Source organism: Camelus ferus, chromosome 18, assembly GCF_009834535.1.
Source record: "Camelus ferus isolate YT-003-E chromosome 18, BCGSAC_Cfer_1.0, whole genome shotgun sequence".
In the NCBI taxonomy this organism is placed as follows: Eukaryota; Metazoa; Chordata; class Mammalia; order Artiodactyla; family Camelidae; genus Camelus; species Camelus ferus.
Window position 1 is genome coordinate 8,958,649 of NC_045713.1, and position 12,772 is coordinate 8,971,420.

General features: G+C 64.3%; 1 protein-coding gene across 7 annotated transcripts in view; it reads right to left on the minus strand.

Moving 5' to 3' along the window:
- Positions 1-1,025: 1,025 nt before the first annotated feature.
- Positions 1,026-12,772, minus strand: part of MAD1L1 (mitotic arrest deficient 1 like 1) — a 271,894-nt gene continuing 260,147 nt past the window's right edge. For all 7 annotated transcript variants that reach the window (XM_032459892.1, XM_032459889.1, XM_032459890.1 and 4 more), the window contains one exon: positions 1,026-1,721. In XM_032459892.1, the coding sequence (XP_032315783.1) occupies positions 1,563-1,721 (159 nt within the window). In that variant the 3' untranslated portion in view covers positions 1,026-1,562. The remainder of the gene's footprint in view (positions 1,722-12,772) is intronic.

Sequence of the window (12,772 nt, forward strand, 5' to 3'; positions counted from 1 at the left end):
GGCAGTGACGCTCACACCCACGTTCACAGTCTGGGCTCGAGCAGAAGGTGGTGGGGTGGGTGCAAGGGCGGGGTGGGGGTGCAGCCCCACCGCCCCAGGGCGCACACGAGATGGCGCACAGGGCGCACTCTGGCCGCAAGTCTCTGGGCTCTAGAGACGGTGCCACAGGTGGGCCAACCCTAACCTCTCCTACAACGGCCTTGAGACCCTCTGTGGGGCAGAGCCGGCTCCCACCCACCCCCGCTGGCTCCAGCAGCGGGCTTGGCAGGGTCACAGCGCCGACCGCGCACACCGGGAGGCGGGCAGCGGGGCGTTTCCCCATGACTGGTGACAGCCAGAGACCCGAGGGCATGCTCGGCCTCAACGCAGGGGACACATCTCCTGGGCCCACTGGTTGAGGGGACAGACCACCCCAGGCCCTCCCGAGCTGAGCAGAGGCCAGAGTCCCTCCGGGGCTCGCAGGCCGTGCCCTTGGTGTGGGCCCTTCCCATGAAGGCAGCCCCCAGCCCTGGGCCCCCAACCCGGGCCCCTGGCCCACAGGAACCTTGTACTGTGAACCCCATTTCAGCCCTGGAGGCCTTGGGGAGGGAGTGAGGGCCCTGTAGCTGGGAGGACAGGGATCCTGGCGTCGCCGAGTGAAGGAGAGGCGGTGAGAGCAGAGCTGCTGGACCTGGGGCTTTGGGAGACCCCCCCACCCCTGTGGGAACCAGCCAGCCCCTGCTGCCAGCACCCATGTGAAGGGGTGGGCCCCAGAATGCAAGGCGAGGGCCCTGGGCCCGTGTGGCAAGTGGGGACCTGAGGCAGGGGCTCAGCCACTCTGTCCCCTGTGAGCACTGCTGTTTGCAGGGATCCCTTTTAGTTCCCTGGAGAGGCTGGCTGCCCAGGCTGCCCACCCCACCGTCCCCTGGACCTCTCCTGGCCTTGGGCCTGCATGGGGCCGTCCCCGTGCCCAGGGGCTGCCCCAGGGCCGCACTGAGGCCAACAGAGGGAGCCGTGGGCTCAGACGCTCAGACGCACACAGCGAGCCGGGAGGGGGTGGCTGGGGGACCTTTATTTCATGAAGGTCCAGATACTTCCACCAGTGGCCCCAGGTTCACCTGCTGGGCCAGGCACGGCCAGGCTTGAGCAGAGTGTGGGGGGGGACACCTGGGGGAGGGGATAGGAAACGGATCCACAGAGCACTGCTCCCAAGACCTCCCATCGGCCACCTCCAGGAGCCTCACGCCTGCTTTCCAGGATGGAGGGTGAGGAGGAGGTGGCCCGTCCCTGCAGAGCGGCGTGTGCCCAGGGGGAGTGGAGGGGGCACCTCTGAGTGGCTTAACCCTGCTGGCCAGAGGTGCGCCCACAGAGTCCTGTGCACGGGTCCGGACAAGGTCACTGGTCAGGCTCAGGGGTCCATCACTCCAGGATGCTGCCCCGTCTGGGTGGAAGTCGGTCGGGTGGGGGGCAGATGGGCGGGGATGGGATGGGGCAGCTGGCCTGGGGCCCCTAAGGGACAGGCCTGAGCGGGCTCCTGTGGCTGATGGCTCCCACCTTCAGAGGCCAAGGGGCTGGCCTGCAGGCTAGGCCACGGTCTGGCGGCTGAAGAGGTCGAGGGTGAGGGCGCTGAGGAAGGCGGGGATGCTGTCCTGGCGCAGCAGGTGCAGCTCGACAAGCTCCTGCACTGTCCGCGAGAACTCCGTCTCCAGCAGCTGCATCTTGGTGCCCGAGGGTCCTGCGGCCTGCAGGGCAGGGGAGACACGGGAGAGGCTGTTAGCAGGTGGGGCCAGGGTGGTCACAGGACAGTGAGGAGCTGGCGACCCTGCAGTCCTGGGCAGGCTGGCCTGGCAGGGCGCTGGGCCAGATGGCCTCTGAAGGGGCCGGTGGGGAGGCCTCCGCCCGCCACCCAGGCCTCAGACGCGGCCAGGCTGTCCGCCAGGTCCAGGCCCCTCCCCGCAGGCGATGCTGGTTCTCGGGCCTCTTGGGTGGGGGTCTCACCCAAGCTTCTGGAATCTGGAAGCCAGGACGTGGGGTGTGGGCTATTGCACCAGCCCCGCTGGTCGGGCTGTCCAGCCCTCAGAGCCCAGCACTGCGCTGAGCCCCACAGCTCGAGGGCTCTGCGACGGCCGAGGGTCTCATGCCGCCCATGTCACGTGGACGGTCGAGGGGCTGTTGCACATCGAGGGTGGGGTCTCTGTCCTGAGGCTCCGGGGCAGCCTTTGGAGTCCGCCCAGCCGAGTTCAAATCCCGGCTCTCCCGGCCACAAGATGGAGGAGTTCCCACCTGCTGGCACTGCTGGGAAGCGAACCCACGTGGTGGGACTTGCTGAAAATGCTGTCCCACCCTGGCCTGTTTCCCACCTGTGCAGAGTGGAGCTGTGGCAGAAGCTCTGCTGGGCCTGGTTCTGGGACCCACGCGGGGCTGAGGGCGGGCGGGCAGCAGGAAGTTGCTGTGGGGCCAGGCCATCCTGGAGAACCCCGGAGTCTTGGAGCAGGGGCTAATCCCTCTTACTGCTTCTTGCTGTAAACGTCGCTTGTAACTGGGGACGTGCCACCAAGGAAGATGGCCTGTCCCACAGGGACTCGGGAGACCAGCCTCTGAACACCGCGTGTGCCACAGGGCAGGGCCCCCGAACCAGCTGGCCAGCACCTCGTGTGCAAACAGGGAGACAGAGGCCTAGACAGCTCGGAGTGGGCCCAGGGCAGGGCAGCCGAGGGGTGGGCAGAGGCCTGCCGGCCGCTCCCAGACTCCCAGGGGCCAGGGGAGGCTGCCTGACCCCAGACGGCACCCTGATGGGGACCTCACCTGCCAGCAAGCCCAACCAGGTGAGTAAGGACACCTGGGGCCTGCCTCCTGGGGACGCCGGCCTGGGAAGGTGTCCTTGTGCACCAGACAGAAGCCTGTGGCCCTGCCACCCTGTTCAGGAAGTGAGCAGGGTGGGCTAGCCCCCACCTATGGAACGACCACCTGCCCCCTCTGCCTGCCTAGCCCCCGAGGACCACAGCTGCCACTGGACTGGAGCATCCCCAGGCGGGAAGGGACGTGCCCAGTGCTGGGCACACTCCCAAGCTCCCCAGACAGCTTGCACTGACTGGGAAAGGCTTCTCTCCGCTGACACCAACCTGCCCACCAGCCTGCGCCCTGGTTCGGCCTCAGTGGGCGCCGTCCCTACTGAGGTCCCTGTAACGGCCACCAGAAAGCTGAGAAGCCCCACCTGTGGCCCGTCCACGGGGCTGAGACGTGTCTGTGCGCAGCCCTGGGGTCAGCAGAAGGTGGGCACACTCCTCCCCGCCCGCGGAGACCCTGCGAAACCTCCCCTCAACCACACGGTGGGTACAGGACTCGCACGTGGGAGCCACCTGTCCGTCTCACGACTCAATGATAAAAAGACAAACGACCCAATTAAGACGTGGGCAAACAACCCGAATGGACGTTTTCCCAAGGACTGTAGACAAACGGCCTCTGGGAGACACGGGCCAAGCTCACAGCGCTACCCGCCCACGCCTACGAGGACGGCGCGCAGGGCAGGTGTGGACGACACGCTGAGTCACCGAGCAAACAGTCAGACGGGTCCCCCGGGGTCCACCGTGCGACTGGCGGCCCCCCCACCTGGAACGCACCCAGTGACGTGACCACATGTCCCCACGGGGACGTGCACACGGTGCTCACGGCAGTGTCAGCGCAGCAGCCGGACCGTGGGAACAGCCATCCACAAGCAGGAGGTCAGAGGGCAGGCCGGGGCCTCCGGAGCCGATCCCCGCTGAGACGCGCCCGCTCCTCCCCTGGGGTCTCAGGGCCCCTGCCCGGGGCACGTCCAGACTGGGCCCTGGTCGGGCTTCCCGTCAGGCAGGCTGTGTGGAGGGGCACCTGTGGTGGGGGCTGCACCCCAGGGGACAGCCAGGCCGCCCTGTGGCTCCTGGGGCGGGGTGGCACCCCTCAGGCTGCTGGGGAGAAGGGAGCTTTTTTTGTTTAACAAACGGGTGTAGTGAGATGTGATTCAGCTGCCACGCGAGCCCCCCTTTCACCCCTGAGACCATCACCACGGCCTGGAGCAACAGCGTCTTCACCACCCCACAAAGAAGCCCCCCCTCATCCCAGCCTCGGAACCACCTGTCTCCCTTCTGCCTCTGTGGACCTGCCTGTGCTGGACGCCCCGGATGGGTGGTCACACATGTGGCCTTTGTGTCCGGCCTGGCACGTGCTTCCGAGGTTGGTCTGTGCTGTGCTCTGCACCAGGACTTCATCCCCATCCTGGCTGTACCACACTTCGTTTATCTGTCCCCTGGGGTGCAGCCCCCCAGGGACCCCTCCACCCCGACAAGGTCCAGGCCTGGATGTGCTGGGAAGGGGACTCTGAGACCCCAGGGAAGGAGCAGGTGCATCTCAGCAGGCATCGGCTCCGGTGTGCACCTGCCTGCCCTCTGACCTCCGGCCCACGACCCTGCCAGTGGCCTCCAGAGCTCGCTGGTATGGGTACTTCCTGTGCCGTCTTGCCCGCTCCGGGCCCTTCCGGGCAGTGGTCGCCGTTCCATTGCCCGTGAAAACGTTTAGCCTCGTCAGAGTCCAACGCAGACCATTTCTGAACAAAAACAAGAGCAACTACTTTGACCTTTACTGAGAAAATCCTTTCATTTCTCCCTTCTGCTCTTGATTCTGAGCTTCTCCCCTAAATGTCAGAGGGGCTGGCTCTCCTGCAGCTGTCAGCTCAGCACGGGGTGAGGGGGAGCTGGGGGGCAGACGAGGCTCTGGGATGGCGGGGCAGGGGCCACCCCAGCCCGTCCTTCCTCCCACCCCGGCTCCCTGTCCCAGGCAGGTGCCTTCAGCTCCGACCTAGAACCAGGGGTCCACCCCCCACCCCCCGCAGGTGCAGGGTCCTGTCCACCCTCCACGAGACTTGGCTGCCCTGGCACGTCTGCACCGGGGCCGCTGCCCTTGAACAGGCACAGCTGAACCTGGACCCTGAGGGACCCTCATCCACCTGCTGGCGTCACTCCACGCCTGCCCCTGTGTTTCTGAGACAAGGCCATGGCCACCGCCCTCATGACCTGGGGGCAGTGGTGGGAATGGGGGTGGGGGAGGAGGGGGGCAGTGCTGTTCCTCAGCTCACCCCGAGTCAGGGCAACCCCCACGTCTGCCCCTGCCAGCTCCACAGACCAGCCGCACCCCAAGCCCCTAGCTCCTCCGGCCGCAGCCCCTCCCCTGGCCTGGGGCCCGCAAGCCTGCCCCCCAGTCCGTGGAGCAGCTGCACTGGCAGGATGCGCCTGCCAACCTCCCCGTGCTCAGTGCCACCCAGTCCCCAGTCATCTGGTACGTCGCTCTAATTAAGGGCTGTTCACCTACAATCAGAGTGCAATTTTTGAAAAAGCAAACTGACCAGTGGCTGTGCTGGCCGTGGCTGAAGACACCCGGGCTGAGTGTGCTGCGCTGGTGCCCCGGCCCGGGGGCACAGTGGCCATGCACCGGCAGGTGCCCCATGGGGAGAGATGCTCTGGCTGCCAGGACCCAGCAGGGCCTCGCCTCAGGGTCCTCCTCCCACTGGACAGCAGAGAGGGCTGCCTGGAGGAGGTGTATAGGCTGGGGGAGGCCGAGGTCTGGGCATGCAGAACAGCAGCAGACAAGGGCCAAGCGGGGGGTGCTGGGGGCAGGTGGGGGGCGCCCCGACCTCAGGTCCTGTCCTGCTGGGCTGGGGGGGTCACTGTCAGATGAGACACGGAGACCACCCTGCACGAGCTCACTCGGTGCCCAGCTCCAGGGATCCACAGACGCAGCCCCACTGCCCTCAGCGCCCCAGGGGCAGGACTGCATGGAGCAGGGCTTCTTAAAGCCCCTCCGCAAGGTGCCCTGAGGACAGAACTACTCGGGGCAGGGAAGGCCCCCGAAGGGCAGAGATGAGACACCCCCTCCTCGGGGGCTCCCTCCCTCACCGCCAGGTGCAGGGCCTGGCGAGGCTGCCTAGACGTGGCCCATGTGCGCTGGTGGTGTGTCGCGTACAGGAGACGGCCCTGTTACGTCTGGGGACCAGAAGCCCTAGAGGAAAGAAGTGACCAGAGCACGCAGCAGGTGTGTCTGAAGGACCCGGGGGCCTGAACCCCGTCGGAGACGACACGTGGAGACTGCACGTGCCCGTCCCGATGACCCATGGCCGAGGGCGAGGTTCCAAAGGAGCGGCACACGCAGAACCCATGGACGGGATGACAGTCCGCTGTGGTGCGTTGGGGGCGAGCCGAGGGGACACTGGAGGGCCGGGCGCTCCCCGGAGGAACGGGGAGGCCCCGAGCCGGCCGCCTGAGCCCCACCTCGGGACACCAGACACGGACGAACAAACCGAACTGGAGCAGGCGACGGGCGGAAGGAAGTACCAGGGAACAAGAGAGCGACTGAAACTAAACAACAAACCCGATTAACCCCCAGCAAAACTGACATGAAGGGAAGATCAGAAGTGAAACAGGGAACATCACAACAGACCCTGAGGCCGTTAAAAGAACAAGAAGAAAAAACACAAGCCAAGACCCCTTTATGCTCACACACTTGACAACCTAGAAAAACCGGGCGACCCTTGGAACAGCACAAGGCACCACAGCTCACCCAAGACAGCCTGTGACTGGCAGAGGCCCTCGAATTGTGACGACAGAGCGCCTCCAAAGCAATCTCCAGCCCCAGGCGGTTTCACTGCAGAATTTCACGAACATTTAAACAAGAATTAACACCAATTTTACACACTTCCTTCTGGAGGACAAGAGAGGACACACTCTCTGGCCAGCACCACCCTGATTCCAGGATCGACCAGCACAGCAACAAGGACACGAAGAAGAAGGGAAAACCCGGTCCAGTAGCTCCCGTGAACTTCGGTGCAAAAAATCATCAACAGACACGGGCAAACCAAATCTGGCAACGGGTGAAAAAGAAACATGTGCCACAACCAGGTGGAGCCCGTCCTGGTGTAAGGCTGTTGGACGTCTGAGAACCAGTCAATGCGACCGCCTGCCACACCCACAGGCCAGGAAGGTACGGCACCTGACAGAACCAGCGCCCGCTTGTGGGGACACCTCTTGGCAAAGCGGACCGAGGGGCCGGCGGGGGGCAGGCGGGGCTGGCACGGGGTGGCACACACAGGCCGCCAGTGGGCGGAGCAGAGACCCAGGGGGAACCCACACGAACACGCCCAGCCCGGTTTAAACAGAACCGGGAAGGCAGTTCCGCGGCGCAGGGGCAGCCCCTCCCACGGTGCTGGCACGGGTCAGCGCCCCCAGTTACGAAAAAAGAGACTTTGACTTAAGCCTCATCCCTCGGACAAAATGTAACTCAAACTGGACCCTGGACTTAACCGTCAAAAATAAAACCATTAAACTAAAAACCAAACCCACACACAGAAGAAAAACGTCGAGACTGAGGGCTGGGCAAAGGGGTCTCAGACTTGACACCTGGAGCACAATCCATGAGTAAAACAGCGTGAATGGCCGCACGCGGCACCTGCCGTGTGCAGACCCCGGGGGGCTGGCTCGCCTTCTGGAAGCCACGCCCTGGTCGGCTTTGCCCAGGGCCCCCGACCCCCAGCCCAGGCCCAGCGGACACTGACGGGGCCTCCCCCTCCCAGTTGTGCCTCTGATTACCGCCTGTCCCTGATCTGAGGGCAGGGCCGTCCGCCTGTCCCGCTGTATTCCCAGAACACACCTGACTGGGGGAGGGGACAGGCGGCCAGCCGACAGGAGGGTCGCCTCGCCCACGTGCTCGGCCGCCCCGAGGCCGGCTTTCTGCTCCTGCACCGGCTTTCCTGGCAGAAGCTCCCTGGGTTCCGGACAGGAGGCTGTGGCCGCACAGCCTAGGGGAGGCAGGCTCGTGGGTGGCTGTCCCCGCAGCGACAGGAAAAGTCCACGTTTGGATCCGTGGGCGACATGCACCTGACTTGGACGCAGCTCCTGGTGGCCCTGCCTTCTGCAAAGCCAGCCGTTCGCACCTGGCCTGGCTCCAGGGACGGAGGGCTGGGAGGATGGGGGAGGCCGGGCCAGTTCAGGCAGTCGCGCCCTGAGCGGGGCCTCCTTGCCTGGGACACTGGGTGGGGACCAGGCGGCAGGCGTGCACGAGGCCCACTTAGGGCCCGGCACCTGTGGGCCCAGTGCTCCTGCCTGCAGCCGCCTTCCCACTGCCACCACACCCTGCGCTCACAGGTGGCCGCCCAGCTGCTCCCCGCTGATCCCTCCACTTGGGCAGCCCCACCCCAGAGCTGGCCGACGGGCCTGGTGGTCACACATCTGGCTCTGAGGCGGGGCAGACCAGCTTCCAACCTTGGCTTGACACCTAGAAGCTGTGACCCTCTCTGGGTCCGTCTTGCACCCAGGCAGGGGCGGCTGAGAAGACGAAGGTGCCTGGCTTGAGGGACACGCCACCAGTGTTGGCCCGGGCTCAAGGTGCGGCTCGGCCTCAGGCCACTCCTGCCGCATGGGGCGTCTTCCGCTAAACCGGGGGCCCCCCACACCCCCCCGGCCACGGGAGGACATGGGCCTCCTCCCCTCCCCCAGGGGCCAGCTGGCCCGCCCAGGTGGCCCCGGTGCCCGCGATCGGGATCCACGCAGACGCTGCTCTCAGCCGGGGAGGGGGAGACTCCCGCCCGAGGGGGCTGCAGGGAAGTCGCGGTGCCCCGTCTTCAAAGACGACCGGGGCCTCTCAGCCAAGATCAACCCCCACCAAGCGCGCTGTGCTCACAGCCTCAGCCTGTCAGCCAGCACTGCCTTAACCTGCGTGCCGGAGGAGCCAGGACCGTGCGCGCGGGTGCACTCACAGCACGACGCTCACACCCGCGACGCTCACACCCGCGACGCTCACAGCGCACAGTCCAGGCCCAGCGTGGGGGAGGCCGCTGCAAAGTGCACGGGAACAGGAACTGGCCGGCTGGCTCACAGAGCTGGGATTAAAGGTGGTTCGTGAAGGTTTTCTGCATTTTCCAAGTTTTTGTTTTTGTTTTGTTTTTCTTACTATAACTACGGGTTACATTTGTAACCAGGAAAAATTATATCTAAATTATATCCACAAGAGCGAAACAGCTTTGAGGACAGACAAGCACACACACACGTGGCGTCCCCGCTACAGACACGTGCTGACGCCTGGCTTCACGGCTGGACGGGCCTGGGGCCGTGCGAGGCCAGGCTGTGATGGGGACAGAACGTGTCCGGGCCTGGGACTCACAGGACATGTGAGAGCTTGGCCCTGGGGGTGGTTTGGGTGGGGGCGCACCTGGCTGGCTCCCCCCCAGATCCACCCCACCTGTGGGAGGGCCCGTCTGTGGGTGTGCCCACCTGCCCCCAGGTGTTCTGCCCCCACGTGAATTCCCACCTGGTAGCCTGCAGACACTGGTGGAAGGCACAGAGCCCACTGCCCGCCTGTGCTCCGGGGGAGAGGCATGCACGGCCGGCCCCCAGCTGCTTGAGGATCTGCGCCCAAGGAGGACAAGCTGTCACCGCCCACAGTGGGCTGCTCTCTCCCACGCCCTGGTGCCGCGATGCCCCCGTCCCATCCCAGCTGCTGCAAGCCTGCCAGCTCGTCCCAGCTGCCTCCAAAGCCTGGCCTCCCCATCCTGTGAGGTGTACGGACGCTGCCCTCAGCTCCGATGCATGGCCGCCTGGCCCACGAGCAGCCCTCAGGGCATTGGGTGCCTGGGGGGCGGCCGCTGCTCTCTGGGTCCCTGGAACCCAGTGCAGGTGGCCCTGGACACTGGGCTACGTGAACAAGCGAAGGACAGGGTGGCAAGTGGGTCAGGATGGCTTGGCCAGGATGCTGAGCACGCTGTCCCGGCCCGAAGTTCCAGGGAACAGAAGCTGGCGGAAAAGCACTGTCCAGCACGGGGAAAATAGCTCCCCAATTATCTCTGCTAATTGCTCCGAGAAGAACGTCTAAATAGTGCGTGTCCTAATTACACCGGCGTTGTTGGAATTCACGGACCCCGGCGAGGGTGACCTTTCCCGACAGGGACTGCGGGGAGGGCAGGGCCAGGCCCGCCACAGTTGCAAATCGGTCTCTAACCCACAATTATTATTATTAGTCTATTTATACGGCTTCCACTCTCCTAGATGCCCCGTTTTAGATCCACACGCAGCTGCACCCGCAGCCTCACGAGGGAGAGGAGGGCGCACGTGGGCAGTGAGGCCCGAGCGGTCATCTCAGGAGCCTCGCCATCACAGGTGGGCGCCCCAGGCCAGCAGTTCACCGGCTCAGGCCCGGTCTGGGTTCACCGCGCCTGGACCAAGCCGCCTTCTGGTCCCCGTGGGCAGCGGGCCCAGGGACGGGTGTGGACGCCGCCGGGAGAGGGGCAGGGGCTGGGCGCCGTGCAGCAGACTGCCTCCTTCCAGCCGCTCTGGGGCAGTGGAGGGGCCAGGGCTCCCGGAGAGCCGGGCGGCCGCCCCCTCGTCCCTGTGGCCCCATCCATCAAGCGGGCCGGACCCCATGTCTCCCCCCAGCCCTCGCTTGGCAGGGCAGCAGGGTCACCTCAAGAGCGACATGGCTGGGTGAGTGGCAGCAACAGAGACTGAGAAGCTGGGCTCAGGGCGGCTGCTCCGCTTGCCGTGTGACGTGGGCACCTCGCCTCGCCTCTCTGGGCTGGACTTTCCTCAAGTGAAGTGGGGCACGCTGTCTGCATTCCCACCCCAGGGGCTGTCAGTGGGCTGAGGTGACAACACATGCCAGCACACTTGGCAGGCCCTGGGAGGAACAGGTCGGCCCAGCTGTCTGAACAACCAGAAAAACGAGACGCAAAAACACAAAGCAGTGCGTTCAGGTCCCCTGGGACACCAGGGAATGGGGCGGCGGTCCCCCGGAGACAGGCAGCAAGCCCCTCGAGAGGCTCTCTGGGTGCAGCGAGGGAGTGGCCCCGGCAGAGCCGGCGGCTCTCTGAGCTGAGAGTCTGGGGAGACCCAAGTGGCAGAGGGTGCAGGAGAGGGCCGCGCCTGCAGGAGAGACGGAGCGGAGGGCCCCTGAGTCCTCGGCAGAGCCCTGGCCAGCACACGAGTGCGAGAGATCACCTGAGACCCCGAAAAGCCACCCGCAAGGAAGACGGTGGGCCCCGCCCACACGGCCAAAGCGGGCCTGTGCCCACAGCCACTGTGGGCGAGCTCCGTAGTCATGGGGCTCAGGCTGCGGGCTGCCGGGGGGGGGGGGCGGCTCACCCTCAACCACCTGCTGCTCTGGTCCTGCTCACAAACCCAGATCAAGACTTGAAGGAAGTACAGTGTTTCCAAGTAATTACCTGCAGCCCTGAACAAGCTCAGGAAGAGTCACGGGAAGGTGAAAACACCCAGCCCCCAGCAGCAGAAGCTCACCGCGCCCGGCGCCCACCACGGATGACAGGCGCACAAAACCCGGGAGAACCCAGTTCCCGCTGGAGAGAAAGCCAGTGAACTGACACTGGCCCAGAACTGACACCGATGTGAGAGTCGGCAGACGACAGTAAACCAGTTATTACAACTTTATTCCACGTGTTCAAAAAGTTGAAGATTTAAAAGACACAAATAAGAGTGAAGTCGGACTTCTAAAGGCGAAGGTGACAGCACACGAGGTGCGAGTGTCCGGGGAGGGACTCAGGGCAGGTCAGAGAGCCTGGAAACTCAGCAGCAGACGCCACTCGGGATAGACAGGGAGGAGGAGGGCGGGAGTGGGCCGCGGGCCGCGCGGTCGCACCGAACACACCTGAGCCTGATGGAGGGGCCGGGACGCGTGTGCCGGCGGCTCCCGGTGACCCTGCCTCCTGGCCGTCGCGCCCGCACAGACCACTGCCCTAGAGCGTGGTTCACACGGGCAGCGAGATGATGGGCGGTGACTGTCCTGCTCTCACTCTCTGGTCCTGGCCTCTGATGGATCCAGACGCCATGCCATGACCCACCCACGTGACGAGGAACTGAGTGCTGCCCACACCCACGCGAGTGAACTCGGGAGCCGATCCCTCCCAGGAGGGACGTGAAGTGACCGCGGCTCTGGCCGACAGCCTGACCGCAGCCTGTGGGGGGCCACGAGGAGGGGCCGGGCCAAGCGCACTCGATTCCTGGCCTTTGGAAACTGCGCCCCTGAGCTGGGGGAACCTGTTATTCGGTGACAGATTACCAACGTAGGAGGATGGAGAAGAACACATGGAAAAAGTTACAGCCCAAAACTTCTGAAATGTGATAAAGATGATAAACTGGCAGACCCCAGAAGTTCAATGAACCCCAAGTACGAAAAACAGATGAGGAAAGGGACTCCAAAGTACATGGGAATCAAATTACTGGAAACCAGTAATAAAACATTTTAAAGCAGCCAGAGAAACAGACACGTGCGCAGAGGAGCGAGGAGGGCCGGCGGCAGATTTCCCACGGGAGAGGATGCAAGCCAGGCAGCGGTGGAACCACCGCCAAGCAAAACGCGCCAACCTACAGCTGTGCACCCGGTGGGAATGAAGACGCCTCCAGACACGCTGGACCTGAGGACGCCATCGTGAAGGAAGTCCTTCGCAGAGGAGGAAGATGAAGGTGGAAATACGGATGCACACGAATGAGTGAAGCGCGTCTCAGCCCTTCAAACAGATGAGGAGGTGGTGGCTGCGCATAAAACACATGAAAAAGTTAAAATACTGTTCAAATCTCTTTAAAAAGTAGTTGACTATTTAAACAAAAATGGTAACAGTGTATGATGAGGTTCACAAAACGTGTTTAAGTAAAACACGTTTCAAGGAGACGCCCGAGGCAGGGAGGAGGGAACCAGGAGGGGTAAAGCATAAGAGCCCGAGGTTCGCGCCGCCTCCGTGAAGGCGTTGCACCACTCGACGGCGACCGTT